Below are 23,795 nucleotides of genomic sequence, written 5' to 3'. Positions count from 1 at the left end.
GGAGGAGGAGGAGGAGGAGACGGGGGAGACAGGATGAAGAAAGGAGAGGAGCGTGCTCTCAATTCCGGTGCTAAGGAGACAGGCTCCTCCAGGATAGAAATGCATGTCCTGAAAATGCTAAGATGCTGAGCCCCTGAGAACAAGCAGAGGCATCAACATGCTTTAAAATGAACAGTGGGAACTGCCAACAGTGCAGCAAGCAGCTGCCCCTCTCTACTCTGGGAGCACTTACAGGGGAGCTGTGATGCATGCTGGTCTGGATCAGCTCTGGAAGGGGAGACAAGGGGAGGGGGTCCCTCATCCTGGAGCTTCCCCATTCTGCTTCTACCTGACACTCCCAATAAGCCTGGAATGACGTCCCTGTGGGACAGCCACAGCACACCCTAAAGACTAGGAGCTTGACAGAAGGCCTACATAGATATCAGCCCACGTTGGAGTACATGGGGAGATTTGTATATGATAACCCATGTGTGCAAACATGTGGGAGACACCTGTGAGAGACATTTGTGTCACTCAGGACTGTTTATGCTGCATGACGATGTTTCCACATATTGAGAGCAATGAGGAAATCTGGTCTAAAAGTCAGGTACACAGACAGCAGCAGCCTAAAGTGAGCCCTGGGCTGCCCTAGGAACAGCTGGACACCTGCAGTACACAAACTTCCCAGGGTCTCATCAGGCCTAACATGATGAGGAACTACAATTTTCAGTGTACCAGTGAAACTGAGGCTCAGAGGCATTAAATCCTTGCCCGAGCATCAGGGAATGAAGGAATTGAAAGAACAAGACTTAGGCCTCTCATTCCCTTCCCCGTTGTTCTGATTAGCCACCCCCCGACCCGCCGCCAAAGGCATTGTGTGTCCCTGCCTAGAACTGCATGTCATCGCCATCTCTTGTATTCACAACCTTATTTCTGACAGCAACCCCCCCACCCCCCACAGGCGGTTTTCTTGGATCCATCATAGCACTTGGCCTCCCTGAATTGCATCTGTTTTCTTGCCTGATTCTCCACCATTTGATCTGCTGGAGAGTAAAGTCCTCGTCACTCCCATCACAAAGGAGGGACACATGGCAAATCCAGGAGGATGGAGCATGGCAAACTCCAGCTCAGGACTCTGGATACTGGCCATCTGCTCCCAGACCTAACCTTCTAGCCCCCAGCCCCAACAATCCTCTCAGCCCTGGTTTAGTGCATGTTGCCCCTGCCTTCCCGGCCAGCTGGAGGCCGCCTCCTCAGCCCTCCACTTGGCAGGTTTTTAGAGTTGTTTACTTAGTACCAGACAGAAAGCTGGCCATCTGCATGGGGAATAACTGCCATTGGAGCTTCAGCACATAGCACCCGTTGTGCTCTGGGTGTAGTGCTAGGTCCTCTGCACATATTAATTCGTGGTCATATGATATGGGTACTAGAATTAGCTCCATTTTATGGGTGAGGCAAGGACAGCACCAAGAATTCTCTTAGTTGACCCCAGGTCTCCCCACTAGTTAGTGGCAGCAAAACTTGGGTTTGAACCCCACAGCCTGGCTTCAGAGCCCAGCTCTCAACCACCACCCAGATTGAGAAAACTCTCCCTGCCCTCAGGAGCACATGGCCTGGTATGTGACACAATGATATGAGGAGGTGGTGAGGGCTGGTTGCAGTGTGCCAGGGAGGAAGCCATCACACCCTGCTCTTGGGCCTCTGATGATAGGGCATCAGGTTCATTTGAGGTAGCCTGGAATGTTCAGGAATGTCTTTCCCTCCCTCTCTGGAGAACCACCAGGTCCCTTCCTCCAGTGGACCTGCTTCAAAGTGCTCTAACAGTCCTTGTGGCCCCCTCAGTCCTGGCCTGTCTCCTGCAGTGGAAACCGCCTGAGAGAGAGTCCTGTCCCCAAAATTACTCAGGGGTGGTGGGAGACAACCGCTGTCTAGGGAACAATATGTTTGCCTGCCCCTGGTAGAAAGATCGGGCTCTGTTTTCTCTCTCCTGTAATTGTTACCATCTGTTTCCCTGCATCGTGTTTGTTGATGTTTTCTTGTTTTAAAACTGAAATGAGTCAGATTGGAAGCTGATTTAGGAAAAAGTGTCTGGGAGGGAAGCTCAAAGTGGCCATGGGGGACTCCGTGTTTTGGAGCCATTGAAGAAGGAAAGTTTCTATGGGGCAGGCAGGGCCGTCTGCCAGCTGCTCCTCACTGCAGGGTTCAGACCCCTGGCAGCCCAAGCAGGCTGGAGCTGTGTGCGTCTGTGTATGTGTATGTGCCTGTGAGAAGGAAGGTGTGTGTCATTCTGGGAATGGGTTGTAGAGTACTGATTCAGTCGCTAGAGTCATAGACCAAATGGGGCCACAGTCCCAGACCCTATCTCTGTTGTTAACTTATGTGTAGCCTTGAGTAAATCTATACACTAGCTCTCTAAGAGCAATAGAAAATAGTTTTGATCCTGGCACTAAATCCAGATGAAGATGAGCAAGGAGACTGGGCTTCTTCCAGGCATTTAAAACTGACTTTCCAGGGGTGATAGCAGGGAGGTGATCTCCACTTTCATTGATATTCTGGGTGCCTGAAAGTTCTGAGCTATAATGATGACTGCCTGCACTGACTGCATCTCTGTGGACCAGAGTTCTTAAGTCCTGGCCTTCTGTGGCCTAGTCAAATCACACACAGGTAGGACAGGTCTGGAGCTGACTTCCCAAGGCTAACAAAAGAGGCCTTTAACAGGGATTTAAGTCACTGCTGAGGCCACTCATCCCCAGTCCCACACCAGAGGACAGGTCTGGAGCTGACTTCCCAAGGCTAACAAAAGAGGCCTTTAACAGCCAATTTTTCAGGGATTTAAGTCACTGCTGAGGCCACTCATCCCCAGTCCCACACCAATATCTGCCAGACACTCAGACTCTTGCTTTCTAATTTTGGTTATTTAAGAAAGAAAGGTGATATGCAATATTGCCCCAGCCACTAGGTTTGCAAACCTAGCTCTTGTTTTCCCTGCAATTCAGCTTAGCCACCACTAGAGGCTCCCATGCCTTTGCTGTGCCCTGCTGCTGGAGAAGCCTGATTTCCCAGGGATCCTGAATGTAGATTCAGCCCATTTTTCCCATTCTTTTATCCTTCCCTCATAAGCCACAGCCTGTGTGGGATTTTCAGCCCTCAGCAACTCAGAAAAAACTGATCCAGAAGAAAGAGTAGTCTTTGTAACAACTTCCTTCTTGAAAAAAATCCTTAACATTTGCATGTTCTTTGGTGCCCTGTTAGCAGTAACTGCCATCACTTGCTGACCCCTCACCCCTCCACACACAACTCTGCCTTGTCTCTAGAAGTAAGGGATAGCTAGTCTTCACTGAAATCTATCTTTTGGAGAAGGAATTCTCATGCCCATTTTATAGATTACATTACCCGCTTTCCCTTACAGTAATCGGCTTATAAAAAGAAAAGGGCTTATAGTTTTCAAAGTTTCCATTCACAGTCAGTTGCCCTGTTGCTTTAGACTTGTGGCAGCACATCACAATGGGAGCACATGGTGGAGCAAACCCACTCTCCTTATGGCAGCCAGGAACAAAAATACAAAATAGACTACAGCCCCACAACTGTCTAAAACCCTCACTAGGTCCCCATACAAGCCAGGGACCAAGCTTTTAACACATGAATTTGGAGGGAGACATTTCAGATCCATACAGCTGCATAGATGAAGGCAGGAACCAGGGGCTCAGAGAAGTCAAATGACTTGTACAGTGCTCTGGGCAGTGTGAAGACAGATGACTCAGAAGGCCTATGGTGCCATCAGCCAGGCGATGAGATTAGAGGCACGCAGGCTGGCAAAGTTCCCACTAGAAGTTCTTGTATTCTGTTTGTGCCCTTAAATCTTTCATTCAGTGTTTCCTTCCAGAGAGCCACCAGACTTGTGCACAGCCCTGCAGCACAAGGCAGGGAGTGGAACTCACTCCACTTACTGTGGTATTTAGGACCAAACAAAGGAAACTTCTCGTGTCTGCATATTTAAGCATTTTTATTAAGTGGAACAAGCTATTTCTGAACATGAGAGTGGCCACAGCCTTAGAGGAAATTAAAATGAACCATGACAATGGAAAATTGCACAGGGGCATGGCGGATTCTCCAGAGATAAATACAACAAGCCTTTCAACAGCATTCAGGAAAGACTAGAGATCATGGAGATTATGTTGTGTAATGGGGGGGGTATCTGAAAATTAGAGCTCAGGCTGGTGGGAGGGCCAATCCACATTCTACTCAGGTCTGAGGGTGACTCCATTAAACACATTTCTGGGTCTGGTGGGCAAAGTGGAACTAGACAAACAACAAGCAGATAGACCGCTACAGACAGTATTTCTGAACACTCACTGTGTGCCTCCTGTGGGTGACATGGACTGAATCCATAGGTTGAAGCCCTTCCCCCCACTGTGACAGTCTGTGGAGTCAGGGCCTTTAAGAGATAGTAAGTTTAGATGAAGTCATGGGGGTGAGGCCTTCATCATAATATTAGTGTCCCCATGAGAAGAAGAGGCTAGAGTTTTCTGTCTTCATGTGAACACACATCCAGAAAGGCAACTGGCCATCTGCAAGTCAGGAGGAGGGCTCTTAATCAAAACTAGACCATGGTAGCATCCTGGTAGCAGATATTCCAGCTTCTAAAACTGTGAAAAAAACATTTGTGCTGCTTAAGCTGCCTAGTTTGAGCTATTTTGTTATGGCATCCTAAGCTAGGACCATGACTTGCTAGGACCATGACTTTGGCCTCAGAGAACTTTGAGACCTCAAGGATTTGAAAACTAGCCTATCTAAAGGCTCAATTGCTCTTAAATGTTAGGATTATGATTGGATTGTGCTCAGTGAAGCCAGAGGCTACTCATGGCTATGTCCCCAACATATGCTAACTTTCTTATTAAGTAAGGGGTAAGTGTATGGATGGATCCATTGGTCAGTGGATGAGTAAATTGGCGGGTGGATGGGTGGGTAGATCGGTGGGTGGGTAGGTGGATTGGTGGTTGGGTAGGTGTTAAATGGAAAAATGGTTGTATTTAGTTACTCATTCTCACCCACTGCTCCTCAGTGTCAGTCCTAAAATTCGTCTTACACCAAAGCAGGCTTGCTCTTTCGCTGTACCTTGTGTTCCTTTTACCACCTCTTAAAACTTCACCGCTGCCCCTCCTGCTTCTGGACCTCCTGAGCATGAACAGAAGCAGTCTGCCCAGAGAGCTAACCAAAGCCTGAAGAAATTTGTTAGTGCTGAAAGATGTTTCCTTAAAAATCACTTCAACCAGGTGTGGTGGTGCACACCTTTAATTCCAGCACTCAGGAGGCGGAAACAGGTAGATCTCTGCAAGTTCTAGATCAGCCAAAGCTACATAGTGAGACCCTGTCTCAAATTAATTCAGCCACTTCAATTCTGAACGAAGGAAGCTGAGGCAGAGAGAGAGGATCTCACCCTCAGAACCTGCCTGGCCACATATTACTGTCATTTCGGAGACTGATCAGGCAGAAACAGAAAAGGGGGCACCAGGGAGGTAGAAAATGTAAACTGAGTCCCACATTGTATACTTCTAGAACCCTGCTGAGTTTGGAGTCCCACACTGTGGTAGAATGTAATCGGGTCATGAGACACATACTCGGGATCTGAGAGTCTGGAAGTCTATACAGTAAACCTGTTTCAGCCTCTTCGGCTGGGCCACCTGTCCGAGGCGCCGCCTCACAAGAACATTTGTGCTGCATTGTTTGTGTCTTTGTACTGTATCCTTCACAGTGTGACTCTGTCACAGTCTTCTCTCTTGGTAGGCCTCTAATGAGGTCGCTGAAGATGTCTATGTCAGGATTGTGTCGCTTGGCATTAGAGTGCAGCTCTCTATCGACTTCACACTCTCAGAATCAGTGCTGTGTGAGTCACATACAGAGGGTCTGGGAAGGGAGAATGGGTCTCTCTGCCCAGCAAGTCTTTGCAATAACTTTTTTTAATGATAATAATGATCTGTTGCAGCCTGCAAGTAGAAACTGGTAGATGGGGGCTCAGAAGGTCTAGTAAATGTGTTAGAAAGAAGGGGCAGGGCTCAGTCTTGGAGTCCTTCCTGGTTAGGATGGATCCTGCTCACAGAGAACTTAGTTGATATTAGAATATCCCCTGGGGGGGGGCGCTGGTTAGACCTGGGGAGACAACTGTCTAGGCTAGCCCTTGGCCAAGCTATTCTAAAGAGGCTATTGCCTCCCCTGGGTGGTTGGAAGGCCCAGAAGCCCATTTTAGAATTCATATTGGGCACACAGAGTCCAAGCCTCAGAGGGCCAGGCCTGTTCCACAGATGATTCAGTCAATGAATCCCCACTCCCTGGTTTAGCTCAGCTGCCCAGAACAGAGGACTTTCCCTCACAGATTCCCTAAAATTTGAAATCTAAACATAACAAAAGCTCCCTCTGGGAAGTTGGTGTTGTCAGGTATGTGTCTGAGAGTCAGAAGCTGACTGTGGGGAGGGCAAGGAGTGGTCCCACACTCCTGCAGGGCTGATGTTTAGGATATGTTCCATCAAAGGCCAAAACAGGAGCTGCCCTGGCCGCCTCCCTACCCGCCCACTTTGGGGACAAGAATGAAGACAGTCTCCTGTCTCCAAGCTAGAAAAGAAGCTGGCTGCAAGTCACCAATATCCTGGTGAATGGGAACTGGCAGGGTGACAGGAAGCCTCTGAGCAGGACAGGCAGGTTACAAGGAGCAGTTGTTGGGGGCACTGTGAGGACTGATTGAAGGGGGATGAAAGGCCCCAGCCCAGGTCCACAGCAGCTGCCCCCTCACTCCCCCTCATATATGTGTCTGTCTGGGCCACTGCTTCCATCATATCACAGGCGTCCACTGAGGGCCAGGCCTGCCCTGCACCTTCTGTAAAATGAAAGGGAACCATATCAGAGGGGAGCTGAAGCACAGGAAAGGGCCTCTTTCTTTTCAAAGACTTTCATTTGTGAGAGGCTTTTTTTTCTAGGTGATCTTATTTCAAAGCCCCTTTGAAAAATTTGTGGGTTTTGTAATGGATGAAAAGTTACTTGGAAATAGGACTAAGAAGTTGTCTGTTGAAAGTTGTTAGAGGAAAGTTGAAAGCATGGAGTTGTAAGGTTCTGTCAGATTTATCATTTCTTTTGTCCACGAAGCCCATCATTGGAAGGGGGTTTGGAACCAGGGGCCCGGGGGATCTGGACAGGGCATGTGCAAGAGTGGGGTGCAAAAGCCAGTCCCGTCCATGATTGCTTTACGTCTGCGAGGGAGGCCATCTCTGCTGAACTTTGTACGTAAACGTCTCTAAGGAATAGACTTTGATGTTGGAAAAGGGAAAAAGCAAATACACTTCCCAAATACTATAGAAAGTTAGATTCTATCAAAGACAATGGCTACCATACAGGTGTTTCATATTAAGAAAAGAATTGTGACAGAGGCTAGGGCCCAAACAGGCCTGAGCAAGGCGGGGGGGATCAAGAAGAAATGGGCCAACTGCACAGGGAAGGAGCATGGGTGAAGTTTAGGTGAAGAAAAGTATGGAAGTCAGAAAGGAGGGAAAGAGCATCTCAAAGAAAGAAGAACCTGGTATCAGAGCTCAGAGGAAGAGGACAAGAAATGAGCTGGGGTGGGCAGTAGGGGATGCTTGTCATGTAAACAGAATGGATTTGCTGCAGTTGAAGTTGAAGCGATGGATATGGAAACTGAGGACGAGCAGAAGTGAATACTAGGTACTCCCTGCCCCAGGCAAGATAGCCATGGTCTTAGAAGGGGTATGAGGCTGATGGCCTCTGAAGTAGAAGATAAAGTGGTCAGAGATTTTGCTCAGCCCAATGCTGAGAAGCCAAAGGAAAGAAACTGGAAAGAGAGAAGACAAGGAAGGGTTAAGAGACAGGATGTGCTTTGTGCTACCAGCCTGGGAGGTAGAGTGTCTGGCTGTGCAGCCTGGAACTGGGATGGAAAACCAGATCCCATCCAACAAAGCCCAGAGAACACTGGCAGAGACTAATGGGCATGCCAGTGGTGGCTAAGGGCCTGAGGTCTGAGGGAGGAGGAGAGATAATGGAAGCCAGTGGACCTAGTCCCACTATGTGCCATGGTCAGAACTGGAAACAAAGCTGATGAGCACAGTGAAGGAAGTGACTGTGGTCAGCATCCTTGCAGCTACCTAGAGAGCTCAAAGTGTCACCCAACAGTGTAGTATGTGTGGGTGTAGCTCTGACGTGGCTAAACCCATTGAGGAGTCTGTCAGCTCCAAAGGGATGACTTATGAGCATTCTGGCCACCCCAGAGCATTCTGAAGATCTTAGGATGATGTTATGCTTCTAAGAGACTAGGGCCTAATGGAAAGTATTTAGTTCATGGGGGTTCCAACCTCAAGAAAGAGTAGGTCAGGTTTGGTGCAAACAGATTAATTCCCTCCACTGTAGGCTGTTATAAAAACAGTGCATATGGTCCCTCCCCAGTCTCTTGCTTCCTGTTTAACTATGTGACATTTTCTGTATATCCCTGGTTTTGTGATCCCTTTTACCATGAGGCCCCCACAGAGCTGAGCTGAACAGAGTATAGGCACCATGTTCTTAAATCTTCAGCACTATAACCTCATTCACTTCTTTTCTTTATAATATGTTCCCAGTCTCAAGCAGTTTCTTTTTTTAAAAGGCTTCATTGCACATATTTATTTATTTATTTATTTACTTATTTACTTATTTATTTATTATGGAGAGGGTCATACCCCAGCACTCATGTGGAAGTCAGAGGACAACTTTCAGAAGTTGGTTCTCTCCTTCCACCATGAGGGTTCCCAGGATCAAACTCAAGTCATCAGATTTGGCAGCTTGTCCCCTTACCTACTAAACTATCTTGCCAGCCCTTAGGTAGTTTCCTATAGCAACACAAAATGCAGTAAGACAGGTAGAGTACATATGAGTTAGAGTCCCAGGTTTAGCGCCCCCTGAGTAAGTAAGATGAAGGGAAGAACACAGAATTCCTCTTGGAAGGAAATGAGCCATGGCCACCAATCCCTGGCATGTGGGAGGCAGTTAAATGTGAGCAGTTAGGGTAGTGGCTGGCCCACCAGCCCCATTTCACTCAGCATCCACTTGCAGCTCAGCTTACATGATGAGCCAAGCACAGGAAATAGCTGGTGGTTCCAACTTAAAACATTTACAGATGGCCCTCAGGACTGCTCATGAAGCAGGAGTCCTAGAGCAAGATTCCAGCCAGGACAGACCTCTAAAGTTCTATCTGCCACCTCAGCCAAGCCAAGACTCTGGGGTCTCTTCCTTCTTACTGAACCCCTCCACACAGCCTTTCCTTCACATCCTCCACCCCACCTAGGCTCCTGGCAGGATCATTTACCCTCCAGAGACATCATCATAGTCTGTAATATGATTGGAGTTTGAATATATATTTAAAATGACAAGATTGAAATTAAAATTTAAATAAAGAATTACTTTTCTATAAGTTTCTCCAAAAGCAGTAATTTAGCAGCAAATTGATAGAGAAAGGTAAGCACTGGTCCTTTAAACCATCGTACAGTTTCCGGCAAGTGAGCCAGAAGTGTCTCAATTTAACACATCATTGGTTAGTATTATTAGAAATTTCATCGGGGCTCAGCATTGCGTTCTGGTGGGACTTGGAAGGGGAGGCCAAGGGTACAGGCCTGTGGCCCAGAGAGGGCAACTAGGTTAGAGAGAGCAGGACGGGCACAGGAGACCCCACCACAGCCGTTTTAACTACATTTGTCTTCTTGTTTGTAGCTCAGTAGCAATGGGCAAGGAGAGCTGAAAGGTCCTTAACTGCCATTCACTCCTCCCACTGACCTCTGGAACCCTAGGCTCAAAGCAGGAGTCCTTGACAGTGGCTACCCCAGGGAGCCACATAAGCAAGGCCCCTAAATTTGTCCAAATCAGGAGCTGACAAGAAGCTACAGGCCGTAGGAGCCCAGGCCCAAGGTACAGGTCAGGAACATAAGCAGAAAGACTATCATTGCTCCCCAGGACAGGCCATGAACTTCCTGCATTAGCATCACTGCAGGCTTATTAAAGTGACACATTTTGGGATCCCCTGCTCCGAACCTACTGATTTAGTCCTCTAGGATTTTGTATGTGAGCACACCTGGGCAGTAGGCACCCTCTGTCCCCATTATGAACACATTTAGGAGATACTGGCTTCCACCCTACAGGTGGACCTGGGTACCAGGAAGACCCTAGGTACCTTGCAAGTGGAGGAATGCTGGAAAGAAAGGAAACGTACCTTTTCAGGGAAAAGCTTCCCAGCTGTGCTCAGTCCTGGAGCTGACAGCTGCTGTCATGAGATTGATTCCCCAAGGCAACCCAAGGCCTGGTGGATGTGCCTGAGCCCTGTCCACTTCTGCCACATGCAGGCACCTGTTCTTGCTATTCTCAGGAAAGAGCAAGGGATGATAACCCTCCAAGTAAAAAACGAAAAAAAGAAAAATGAAATGACAGCATCTGCTATTCATTTTGGGCTTAAGACTCCAGAGCCTCCTTGACGGCCTCTTAAATCCATGAGCCTCTGCCACCAGCCTTTGCAGAATGTGAACTCAGAGCTGTGTTGCCTCCTGAGATGACTCAAACTCCCAGACCACACTCTGAGTGACAGGTCAAATGCTTAGGTCCTGACTGCTTGGGAAGCCACATAGAAAGGTTTGAGGAAGGTTGTTCAAAAACTACAGTGCAGTCTGAAAAAATGGCTCTGTCCAAGACAGGGCCCAGGCCAGGTGAGCGTCTACCACCAGCTTCAGAATGCAGAGCTGCAGGAATGGGCCCCCTGAACGTTGTCTTCCCCAGTTGGGTGGATACTGTAGGGAGTCCTGAGATGAAAACAAGGCTACAGATCAAGGTCAGAGTGTTGCAAACTCCAGGTTTCCTGCTGCTGTTTTCTTCCCTGTGGCTTCTCAGCTTTGCATTCAAGTCTATTTCACTCCCACCACCCATATGGGTGGCTCCGGGGGATGCCATACTAACTCATCTTAGCATTTCTGCAGTCACAGCCCCTTCTGTATTTACACTGCCCCCAATCCTTTACAGAACGCACAAGGATGCAGATAACATTGTGGATGTGTTTGCCAAGCAACACACAAGTGACTTTTTGATCTTTTGCTATTTTACAATATATACAGTAGACTGTACATCTCATTTTTTTCTCTTTTCCTTTGTTAGTGGCTTAACAGTATTTCTTAATATCTCACAAATTTGTATGTGAGGATGCAGAGAAAGCTGGTTGGGACAATTCTGCAGTGCCTGTGGTGTTGACAGTCACTGGGTGGTATTCACTAATGGAAGGTTTGGCCTATAGGGCCTTGAAGAACAAGGTAGAAGCACTGAATCTTCTTTAAAAAACAGGTTCATGGGGCCAGGGAGATGGCTTGGTCAGTAAAGTGCTCACCATGAAAGCTTAAGGCTCTGAGTTCAGATCCCCATCACCCACATTAAAAAAAAAAAAAAAACTAAATGAGTACTGTGTTATACACCTATAATCTCAGCACTGGGTAGGCAGATACAGTAGGATTCCTGAGATTTGCTGGCCAACCAGTCTAACTAAATCAGTGAACTCCAGTTTCAGTGAGAGATCCGGCCGCAAACAAAAAATAAGATGAGGTGTGATAGAGGAAGACAATGTCAACCTCTGGCTCCACACATGTGCACATACCTAAACATATACATACATACAACACACACACACACTCAGAACTAGCATAGTGACACATCTGACATACTCTATCAAAGTAGTCACAGACCTATGTATTCTTTTGCAGTTGACTGAAGTTCATTGCCATGCTGAAGGTTATAAGCCCCTTTGACCTTAATGTCTGCCATCTTCCCCTATGTAGCTTTGATTCTCCATAGTCTTGATCTGGGCTTCCTTTGTCTTCGTTATCATGATAATTTTACATTTGCCTGCTTGCTTGTGACATACTCTATCAAAGTAGTCACAGACCTATGTATTCTTTTGCAGTTGACTGAAGTTCATTGCCATGCTGAAGGTTATAAGCCCCTTTGACCTTAATGTCTGCCATCTTCCCCTATGTAGCTTTGATTCTCCATAGTCTTGATCTGGGCTTCCTTTGTCTTCGTTATCATGATAATTTTACATTTGCCTGCTTGCTTGCTTGCTTGTTTGCTTGCTTTATTTTTTTTTTTATTTTTTTATTTTTTTTTGAGACAGGATCTCATGTACCCCAGGCTGGCCAAGAACAACGCTGAACTATTTCTCTACCCCTCCCCCTCCTCCTCTTCTTCCTTTGTTTTGTGTGTGTGTGTGTGTGTGTGTGTGTGTGTGTGTGTGTGTGTGTGTTTTGGTCAGAGGACAACTTGTAAGAATTGGTTCTCTTGGGATTGGAGAGCTGGCTCAGCAGTTAAGAACACTTGCTGCTCTTGCAGAAGACTAGGGTTTAGTTCCCAGCACCCTCATGGTGGCGTACAACCACCTGTAACTCCAGTCCCGGGGAATCTGACAGTCCTCCTCTGGCCTCTGCTGTCACTAAGTGCATGCACTTACATACATGTGGGCAAACCACTCATACACATAAAATAAAATTTAAAAAAAGAATCTTTTTATTTAAAAAAAAAAAAAAGAGTAAGAAATAATCAGTTCTCCCCATCTACCATGTGGCATGTGGGTCCCAGGGATTGAACTCCAGTCATCAAGTTTGGTGACAAGCACCTTTATCTACTGAGCCATAGCATTGGCCCCATGACATTGAGCTTCTGATTCTCCTGCTTCCATCTGCAGTGTACTGCCAACTGAGCTCCATCCCAAGCTTTTTGTGTTGCTGTTGTTGTTTGATTATTTTGTGGTGGTGGTGGTTTTTGTTTGGGGGATTTTTGTTTTTGAGACAATCTTGCCATGGAGCTCTGGCTGCCTTGCAATTTACTATGCAACTCAAGCTGGTTTTGAACTCCTACCTCAACTTCCTGAGTGCTGGATTACAAGTGCAAGCTGCCACACCTGGTTATTGCAGCTTTTCTTACCTGTGTACCAGTCCCTCCATTTATAGGAGTGGGAGTGAGCCATCAGTATGAGTCTTTTCCCTGTAGTCTCTCTCCAAGGCTGTATGACAGGGCCCAGATGCAAGAGTCTCATGATACTATTTATAAATCCCTCTAGTGCAGAACTTGATCATTGCTGAACCGAGGTCTCTAGCCATGTTTCTGGCCCAGCATAAGAACAGAAACAAACTGAGGCACAGCTAGATGGGCTCTAGGCACCCTGGTAGGAAGGGGGCTCACGGCTGAGAGGGATACAGTTGACAGGGGGTACATCCTGCTCAGTGACATTCAGTAGTAGCAGTACTGCCCCCCCCCACCCAGTTTTACCTGTTCCACATTAGGAGGCATTTAGACCTGCAGATCCCAGTCTGGGAGCAGGCTTATAGGTGGTAGCAGGTCATGGGTACCTACATCATCATCAACCCCACACACACACAATACCTCAGAAGTGGACTATGGAATCAGGCTCTGTCCTGTGTCTAGGCTGGAAATGTGCCAGTTGATACAAGGTCCCTTGATGGTGACCTCAGCCTCAATCCATCTGCTTTACTTAATCCTGATTTTTTTTATTTCAATTTTTATGTGTATTAATGTTTTGCCTGCATGTATGTAAGTGCACTATGTGCATGCATTGCCCACAGAGATCAGAGGAAGGCATTGGAGCCCCTGCAACTGGGATTATGGACAGCTGTTAGCTGCTATGTGGGTGCTGGAGACCGAACCTGGGTCCTCTTTAAGAGTAGTCAGTGCTCTTAACCACTGAACCATCTCTCCAAACCTTCCTGCTGACCTTTTGTGGCCCGATGCCAGTCTATCTCTTCTGGAAGTTTCCTATAATTTTTTAGCTCTTTATACATTCTTGGTAAAACAATGGAAGATACTGTTTTGAATTTTCCCCAGGTTCCCCATATCCCTAGCAAGAGTCAGCCCTCAGCCTCCTATACCTCCACCATACCCAGGCCCTTAGGAAAGGCTAATCGTTTCTGTTCATTGCCAGTGGATTGTGTCGGCGAGACCTCCCAGCAGCCTCCAGTGGCATCCAGGACTAAAGTTGGGGGTCAAGGGTCCCTGATGAGGAGAATCAGACTATTCCACGGCTATGCTCTGTAACCTGCATGATCCACCCTTCCTGAAGCATGCTCCTTGCATTCATTCATATTTTGAACTTGCAGTGATGCTGCTGCTCATGTTCACCCACACCATGGCTCCCAGATCCTGCTTTCATTCTGTCTATGCCAGGTTTAGTACCTCCTGGGCCAGGCATAGTGCTGAGCATCTGTCCTCATGAAGCTTACCTGTCAAGACAGGGTCAGGAACAGGACCCTCAGGGCCGTATATTGAGCACTCTGATCTTGCAGCGCCCTGAGATGAGAACAAGAAAGATCTGGTAGTCCCCCAAGGAGTCTTACGTCCCAATCATCATTCCAACCTCCCTCACCACTCAGTTGCTGCTAGTCTGTGCAGCAAAGTAGAGAGCAATGGACCTCTGGGAGGACAGACTAGCAGAAAATAGCCTCTCTGGCTACTGTAGACTTGCCACTCTACAGCCCGGTGAACAAAGGATGTTCCATGGAAGTTCAAGTGCCTCTGCCTCCCCTGCTGAGTGTCAGCCCCCTTGATCCCTCTGCCAGGCATCTTGATCCCTCTGCCAGGCATCAGCGCACCACTGTGGACCATGTGTAACTGGTCCCACCAAGCTGGCAGAGAGCAATCTACATGTCCTGTGAGGTTGCTGGAGATGGGGGTGGGGGGAGAGACAGCCCACCACCAGCAGGTGCCTTCAGCCTGTGCTGCTGCCTCACAGAGAGCTTCAGCCGTAAAGGACCTGGGTCTTTAGTGTTCTGTTGCTGAAAGAAGCAAGATGCTGTCAGCCACCGTAAAAATGTGACCTTTGAAAATTTACAAGAGCGCGGGTTTAAAAAGCTGCTGTGTTAATGATGCATCCTATTAGCATCTCATTAAAGGGAAGCTGAGCAAAGCCAGCTCAAGCCCAGTGATGGGCAGATAGGGCCACTCTGCAGGACTGGTAGGGGGAGGCTCTTCTGGTGAGCCTCTGCTGCTGAGCACTACCATATCACTGGGGCAGAAGCCATGGCCAAGGACAGGTGGAAGGTCAGGTGGCTTCCCGGGTGTCAACAATATGAGGTGAGGCCCATTCAACCATACCTTCTTCCTAGTGACTGGGGCCAAGTTTTCCTAGTTCATCTTTCTTGTTTTTAATATTTTTTTTTATTTTTATTTTATGTGTATGCATGTATTGCCTGCATGTAGGTAAGTGCCCACGGAGCACAGAAGAGGCTGTTGGATCCCTTGGAACTGGAGTTATGAGCAGTTGTTAGCTGCCATGTGGGTGCTGGGATTCGAACCCGGGTCTTCTGCTAGAACAGCCAGTGTTCTTAACCGCCAAGCTTCTCTCTCCAGCACCCCCCACCCCAGTTCATCTTTCTTATGTTGGTAACCCTCTTTCCTTCCCCAAAGCGACCCCTCGCTTGGTCTGAGGGCAGCCTGGGCTGCTCCTCGGGACTCCAGGCCTGTGGGAATTCTGGACCATGAGAGGGAAGAATTAGCAAGACCCAGTTCAGAAGTAAAGCCATGGGTCTATACAGGGTCCCTGGTGCATCCAGAACCTGACATTTACTTTGGGTCTAAAGCCCTTGGCAAGAGGAAGAGCCCCCAGTCAGGCTACTTGCCTCACATATCACTAACCAGTCCATATAAAGCACACCTGGAAGCTCTAGATCCCTTAGTGAAGGGCATGCTCTTGCATATGAATTGTTTATGGAGAGAGCAGAGAAAGGAATATTCACTTGATTGTTTTATAAAATAAAATTCCTGTCACTGAGTGCAGTGGTACATGCCTTAAATCCCAACACTCAGGAGGCAGAAGCAGGCATATCTCTGTGAGATCAAGTCCAGCCTGGTCTACATAGTGAGTTCTAGGCTAGCTGGGGCTACAGGGAGACCCTTTCTCAAAAAAATTAATTAATTAAAATTCCAAACTGCAAGTTGCTTGTGGCTTTAGATGTTGCTGGCTCAGAGTAGAATGTGAGTTCTAACTTTATTTATCTTTCCTAAAGAGAGGAGGGGTGACTACAGAGCTGCTTTCTTGTATATAAGAAACTGCTTGTAATAGTCATGAAAGATACAACCAAGCAGGAGGCCTGTTGCAGCCGGGTGGGTAATCTCTTCCTCCTGGCACTGGGCCAGCCTGTGGAGCTCACAGCTCCTATCCCAGGTGCAACACCATTCATGCCCTTGTGCACTGGAGTTCTCTGCTCCATTTGAAAGCAAGGCTATGTCTGAGTCACCCATGTCATCACTGTCTCGGCCAGTGCCCAGACAGAACCCAAACCCACTATTATTTGCCAAAGGAACAGACCAAGGTACAAATGAGCAAGTAAGTCGGAGCCACATATGTCAGAAAAGCATGTAATTTTTTAAGTTCAGAAACCCCCCTAATTTTAGGGCAAACATCAGAACTCCTGAAGTTTTACAGCACAGAATCTAATGACCCAAACTCAAGGAAAAGCCCCCAGTCAGATCTTCAGGCAGCAGTGGAGATTTCAGGGTGTTTCCAGACAGCTTCCTGATCAGGTTGCCATGCAAACCCAGCAGGACAGAAATGGTGGCTTTGGGAAGACTCTGAAAACCTGAGCCAAGCTGCCTTCTGCCTGGGAAGCTCTGGGATCTGGGCGGCAGAGAGGGGCTGCAGCACCCTCTTCTGGAAGGAAAGGTTTCCATACTGTCAGTGAAAGAACTTATTAGTAAAGAGTGGGTTCCCAGCATTCAAACTTGCCCTCTAAACAAGGCTCTTAAATGGGACACAGCACAGGTTCCTTTCCCCTCAGAAGCCTCTGATTCCAGATGAAGTAATCTCCATGGCTCTGGAACCTGGAAATACAGAAAGGGCTGAGGATGGCTTCTGCCTCCAGGCTGGGCACATATTGAAAACTGCCTGTTCAGGCTAGAAAAGCCTCACTGATGTTTCCTATGCCTAGTTGTGTTTAAGGCTAAATTCCAGCTCCCCCTTTCATACCACTCTCATCTATCCATCCCACAAGCAGAAGTGGGGTCTCTGATCAGGTCACTTGTCTGTAGAATTGTTCTTTCTTTTCCTCAGGAGACTCTTTTTCTTTGTTCCGTGCTCAGTGCACAGAAATGGAGCGTCTGAAGTGCAGGCCAGAGGTAAAGAGCAGCCTAATGCAATTAGCTTAGCATAGCCTCGGGTCTTAATGCTACATGGCTCCTGCTCTCCCAGCAGGCCCTGCTACATGCGCTGCATATCCACTGTATGATGCTACAAAGCCTCTGGAAGATCTGCTTGGTCTGCTACCCACACCCCCTGTTCTGTGCTTGGGACGCAAGACAATCCCTCTGCTCAGGGGCCTCACAGGGAGCTCTGCCTCCTACCAGCTTCATCATTGGGCTGGGTACCATCAGAGATTGCTACAAGGATTATGGCCTTCACTTGACGATGCCTCTCAGGGCTCCTTTGACCATCTGTGACTGTCCCTGGGGAAGAGCTGCTCCTGACTCTCCCATTCTACCCTAGGCTTGGTTGGGTTCCTAGGAGTTGTGGTCACTGGTCACTCTTCTCAAAGCCACTTCCCCTGAGATCTACACCCCTTCGTATTCCAAGCATACCATTCCAGCCTTTCCAATATGTTTAGGATTTTTTAGTTATTTTTAAAAATATTTTGTTATTTTTATTTTATGTGTATGAGTGTATTGCCTGCGTATATGTAAGTGTACCTATGTCATGCAATGCCCGTGAAGGTCAGAAGAGGGTGTTGGATTCCCTGGAACTGGAGTTGTTAGCCACCATGTGGGTACTGGGAATAGAACCTGGGTCCTCTGCAACAGCAGCCAGTGCTCAATCACTATCTCTCCAGCTCCCTTTTTTTAACTTGTAAATAATGGCCATTGTAAACATTTGGTAAATAATTAGGTATTGTAGTAAACAACTACAATCCTAGAACTTGGAAATGAGAGGCAGGAGGATCATGGGTTCAAGACCAGCCTGGAATACATAGTAAGACCTTGTTTTAAAGAAAAACAGGGGCTAGGAATGTAGGTCAGTAGAGTACTTGCCTAACATGTACAAGGCCCTGAGTTCAATCCCCAGAATCACAGAACCATTTATTTTAATAAATGAATAAAAGTATAGACAAAAAGTTACCCATAATCTTCCCACCCAAGGATAACACCCTGCTGACATTTGGGTCATTCCCCTCCCATACACACTGTTCAACAGCAGGATGTTTACATAGAGAGGCCATCTGGGTGTTATCTCATGGCCTGCTTTTCTCATCAACATCACAGTGGGAACATTTTGCCTTCTCATTATAAATTTCTAGAAAACATAATTCTTAGTAACTATGTAATATTCCATCATGAAGCTGTAGCCCAGGGAGGCCAGTGTTGGCTGATGTTTGCTTTCACTCTGAGGGTCATGTTCTTGTGTATCTACAGCTAAATTAGAAAGTACACTCAGAGCAAGCAAGCCTTCTTATTACTAAGAGGAGTCAAGGGTTCCTCCTACCTGGGGACATGATCTGACCTCTTCTGCCATGGGTCTCAGCTCCTACACCTCCCTCTCTCACCTGGGCCTCAGTGGTTTGCACAGCATGGGGAATGTGCAGCGACCTTCACTTGCTACCTGATGGCAGAGTAAATGTTTTGTTGTCTGATTAGGAATTCTCAGTCAGCAGCCACACATGAAAGCCCTGGGTGCTTGGTAGGCTAAGATGGAGTAGGTACACAGTCAGTGCTCTATACATTCCCTAAGTAGCATTTGTGTGATGGTGCGTTATTGATGTCTGAGGGCTGGGCATCCCCATGTCAGAGTACAGAACACTTTCTTTTACAGTAGTTCACCTGGGTTGGGCTACTGGCAGATGGACCTAGGAAGGTGCTGACTTGGGGTTCCTGAAGGCCAGAAGCTCAGCAGAGGCCACACCCATGGATACTCTTCCCAGAAACCCCATGGTCTTTGGTGAGCTGGGTGCAGGCTGTCTATCTTCCTCTGGCCCCAAGCCCAGTGAATAAAGCTCAGGTCCCAGAGGTACTGTTGAGAGTCCCAAAGTGTCACAGCAGTCTGTGCTCACCATCCTAATCTGCTTCCTGCAGGCTCCTGGCATCTCCAAAGCAGACAGTCAGCCCCAGGGACTCACGACCAGCATCAGATGGGGACAGACGCCCATCAATCAGTCTACACCCTGGGACACTGATGAGCCACCCTCCAAACAGATGAGGGAGAGCGACAATCCAGGTACGTGTTCATCAACCAGGAGAGACACTTACCAGCTTGGTGCCCTGCTTCTTCTCCAGCAGGTCCTGACCCTAGGGGTCTATAAAAGTCCAGACATCAGGCCTGGGATGTATAGGGCCCCAAACTTCTCACAAATTGTACCTCTGGGGAGGTTTTGCCTTTTTGCCCATGGTTATATGAGTACCAGGATGCTCTACTCCCAATTCCCGCTCCTACAGCATCTCAGTCTTCCTCTTTATAGAGCTGATAAAACAAAAGTCCTCCCTTTACCTCCCAGAGCTCCTCCTACCACTTGGATACAAGTACCTGGAAATCCTGCCTCTCTCCTGCCCACTCCAGGTCTTCTACAGGATAAACACCCCAACCCATGGATTCCAGGCCCTTCACTTTCTGGCCAGTTGCTCACTGTTTCACTCTTAAAGTACAAAGCCAGAACCCAATGCTAACAGCCTATATACTGCCTGACCAGTACCCTCTTCCTTCAGTGCTTCCACATGGGTTATTACAGCTTTAGATTATATCTGCTCAGTCCAAAGACCTATCACACACCATCCTAGCAGCAAAACCCCAAGACTGGCCAGGCATGGTGGCATATGCCTTTAATCCCAGCACTCAGGAGGCCGAGGCAGGTGGAGCTCTGTGAGACCGAGGCCAGCCTAGTATAGTGAGTTCCAGGTCAATGGGGGCTACAAGGAGTCGCTGTCTCCAAGTAACAACAATAAAAACAAACTCAAGATTGTCATGAGGCCACTCCTGTCCACCTTCTCACAACTGGACTCAGCTTGGTTTGGGAACACAAGAACAGACCCCTCCAATCCCTCCCCCATACGGCTCTTATGATCTCAGATGCCAATTTCCACTGTGCCCTCCTCCCAGTTCTCCCAGAATTGTGTTCTTTGCAACTCGAACTGGTAGTTTCCAAGTCATTGATTAAAAACCATGATCAAGGTTTGCTGTAAGTGACTAGAGATCTCCCTTTAGACCTCCGGCCCCTTTCAGACATTCACCCCATCCAAAATGAACCATCTGCATGACACTGCATCTCTGCTGTCACTGCAGAGCTGTCTGGGGCCTCATCAGCCAGCCTCTGACATTCTGATGCATTTTTTCAGGTTCCCTAGCTTATCCTGGGGAGGAGTGAGCTTGGAATAACAGGCCTTGGTCTTGGGACACCCAGACAGACTGGCTCATGGTGATATCACTGCCTCTGTTTAGCTTGGAGATGGGCCCCCTCGGCAGCCAATCCTAGAATCTAGCCAGCACTATTTGGCCAATGTTTCTTGGCTTGCAGTTTCCCTCTCTCACTACCAAAGTCATAAATACTTCTTGCCCATTCATTTCTGTGCCTTGTTCTGTGTATAATCTTGCAACAGTCCTAGATGTTGGTATTATTGAGCCTACTACAGATGAGAAAACTGACTCAGGAAAGGCATGTGTCCACATCACTCAAATAGAAAAGGGCAGAAGCAGGACTCAGAGCTAGCTTTTCCCAACTCCTCAGCCTCCCTCAGCACCACTGCATTGACCGAGCCCCTGGTAGTTTGAGAGTCAGCGCTCCATCTGGGCTCCTGTCCTTCTTCATCATCTTATTTCTGAGAGGGAGCTCCCAGCCCTTCCTTCTAGCCTTCAGAGCCCTCAGTCTCCCTATCCTACATCTGCACCCTAACCCCAGAGGAATCATGAAAACCAAACTTGCATTTGGGCAATGGAGCCCCAGACCAGAACTCATTAAATCAGAGATGACCCAGACTAGACTTCCCTGACACTGTGTTGTCCAGCTTCCTCACAAGCCCTCTGGGTCACCTCAGTGTCAGTTGAGCTCAAGGCGGACCCAGGCCTTGTTCTGCCTCATTTGGGCACAGCTGGCCTTTTGTTTTGTATCACATCTCAAAAGGTATGTCTGGACCACCTTGTTCTCCCCAAATTGCCTTAAGAGCCACGCTGAGCGCCTCCTGTTTCCAACAGGGCTAGCTGTGTGGAGGGTGCCTGAGACAAAGACAAAGCTCCTTCAGCCTTTCCAGGCCGCATCCTACCTCTTCCCAGGTGCCTGGGAGCACCTTGCCAGCCTTCAAGTCCTGTTGCACTCACCTGAAAGCCCAGCAAACGCCAAGTCCACCACCAGCCTCCTCCTTGCCTCTCACCCACAGCAATTCTCCAGCCATGGAGATGCTGCAACAGATATGCTGCACTTACCACACACCTGATACTCTGCTAGTTGTACTTTTTCTTTCAAATGCATTTTCTGCATTCATTTCTTCCCAGTAGTGCCAGGAAGTAGTTATCTGTTGGTCCAAATTAACAGATGAAAAGAATAAGGCTCAGAGAACAAAAGCGACTTGCTGGGGCTCTTAGCTCCTAAGTATAAGTTGAACTGAACTTTGAACCCAGGTCTCTTTGAAGACCTCTGCTTTTTTCCTCTGTTTTGTTGCCTCTCACTTCTTCCAAGCAGATCTTACCCCCTTCTTCAAGCCCCCACAACCATTTATTGATATCCCCTAAAGTGCCTAGCTGGAGATTCATCACACATTCTTACACTGCAAGTGCCTGGGCACAGGTATCTTATCCACTGCTATGACTCCAGTCCTCAGCCCAGGGTCTGGGGCAGTTGGTGCTCATTGAATGAATGTGTAACTGGCAAATAACATCTCTTCCATCTCCCTTGCAGGCACAGGGCCATGGGTGACCACGGTGGCCGCCGGGAACCAGCCTGCCCTGATCGCACACTCCTATGGAGTGGCCCAGCCTCCCTCCTTCAGCCCTGCTGTGAACGTCCAGGCCCCGGTCATCGGGGTGACTCCCTCACTGCCTCCTCATGTGGGGCCCCAGCTCCCACTGATGCCAGGCCACTACTCACTCCCACAACCGCCCTCCCAACCACTGAGCAGTGTGGTGGTGAACATGCCTACCCAGGCTCTGTATGCCAACCCTCAGCCCCTGGCTGTGTCCACTTTGCCTGGCGTGGGGCAGGTAACTCGCCCGGGACCTACCGCTGTGGGCAACGGCCACATGGCAGGGCCCCTGCTGCCTCCACCTCCTTCAGCCCAGCCGTCTGCCGCTCTCCCCAGCAGTGCTCCTGCCACCAACGGGCCCCCCACAACAGACTCAGCCCACGGGCTGCAAATGCTGCGGACCATTGGAGTGGGGAAGTATGAGTTCACCGACCCAGGGCACCCCAAAGGTAAGTCCTACTGCCACCTGCCCCTATGTGTGCTTGGTGTCTGCCTCCCTTTCTGCTCACTCCAACACAGTGAGGACAGGAGTGTGCTTTACAGTGACTCTTTCACTGGCCTCATTCAACCAAGAGCTGCAGCAGGAACTCGCTGTTCAGTCTGGGGAGACCAGGCAGAAAGCCAGTGTGGAGGGTGGGAGAAGAAACAAATGGCAGGGTTCACAGAGACGAGAAGAAAAAGATGGGAGGAAGAAGGAAGAGAGAGACCCAGACCAACCTCACCTCTGACTCCCAGGCCAGGCCAAGCCCATACTGAGCAAGAACTATCCATTCCTCTTAGGGGTCCCTAGAACAGTCCTATGGAGGCCTTCACCACTGCCCACCCATGAAGACATTCAAAACACGAGCCTCCTCCACCAAGCTATTGGACAGGAGCAGGACCAGCATGCAACCACATTCCAGACCATCCTGAGCCACTTGAGTTTTTGCATTTAAGGACTGAAGAGGGCTCTGTGATTCCCTGGAGAAGAACATCTCCAAGCTGGCCTTCAGTGGACCCCTTCCTCCCAGCCCCAGGGGAGTTTCCCTACAGATAGCGCCTAGGTAGTTCCTTGAGAACAGAACCTGGGGAAGGGAACACACAACAATATACGTCTTGGCACAAGCCCCAGCCTCAGCCTCAGCCTCAGGACATAAAACATTAGAGGTAGGCTTTGCTTATAGTGTCTGAGATGGGCAGGAAGGCCAGGGCCAGAATGAGGCCTTGAGAAACCTCTGGTCTAGGTTTGCCTCTCTCTAATGTCCCAGACAGGCTGGGTCCTGCCCTTGCTAAGTACCAAGAGGAAATTGTCAGGCCTCAGCCAGGGGTAGGTAGCTCTAGGGACAGGAACAAGCAGGAGGGCTTCTTTTGGGCATTCTGGCCTGCTGGGGCACCCATGCCATCCTTCAGTAGATGATACAGTATATGCATCTGGGCACTAGGCATGGCTTTCCAACCACCTACTCAGAACCCCTCAAGAACTTCTCTCAGGGTCCTGCCTCTTAGGAAAGCAGTGCTGCGATTAACCACTCTCTTCCCACTGTTCTCCAAACACCTGTCCTGGCCCTTCTGAATTACCTGAGCACCCAACCACAAAGCCCGTGCCTAGGTTCCTGCTGGGCTTCATTCCCAACCTGTGTGAGCCCCGACTGCCTTTGTTTAGGAAATCAGTACTAGTTTTAAATGACAAAATTATAGAAAATTACATCTAAGTTCTGGTAAACTCTTGCTTTGTTTAAAATCTGTTTAAAAAATATAGAGAGACTAAATTGATTTCTTATTTGAACTGTTTTGGTTTAGCAAGTTCTTGCCTTAAAAAAGAGACCTCCCCAAAAGAACAAAAC

At 48.3% G+C, this 23,795-nt stretch overlaps 1 protein-coding gene across 2 annotated transcripts in view; it reads left to right on the top strand.

Annotated features, from left to right (window-relative positions):
* The window catches only part of Klhl29 (kelch like family member 29), a 306,193-nt gene that overhangs the window by 218,964 nt on the left and 63,434 nt on the right, over positions 1–23,795 (top strand). For both annotated transcript variants that reach the window (XM_008848872.2, XM_029553969.1), the window contains 2 exons: positions 19,102–19,243; positions 21,909–22,421. In XM_008848872.2, coding sequence (XP_008847094.1) covers positions 19,102–19,243; positions 21,909–22,421 — 655 coding nt within the window. The remainder of the gene's footprint in view (positions 1–19,101; positions 19,244–21,908; positions 22,422–23,795) is intronic.

Source organism: Nannospalax galili, unplaced genomic scaffold (assembly GCF_000622305.1).
Source record: "Nannospalax galili isolate Female #2095 unplaced genomic scaffold, S.galili_v1.0 scaffold1191, whole genome shotgun sequence".
Classification (NCBI taxonomy): Eukaryota; Metazoa; Chordata; class Mammalia; order Rodentia; family Spalacidae; genus Nannospalax; species Nannospalax galili.
Note: the sequence above shows the minus strand (reverse complement) of the source record. Positions and strands in the feature narration are given on the sequence as shown.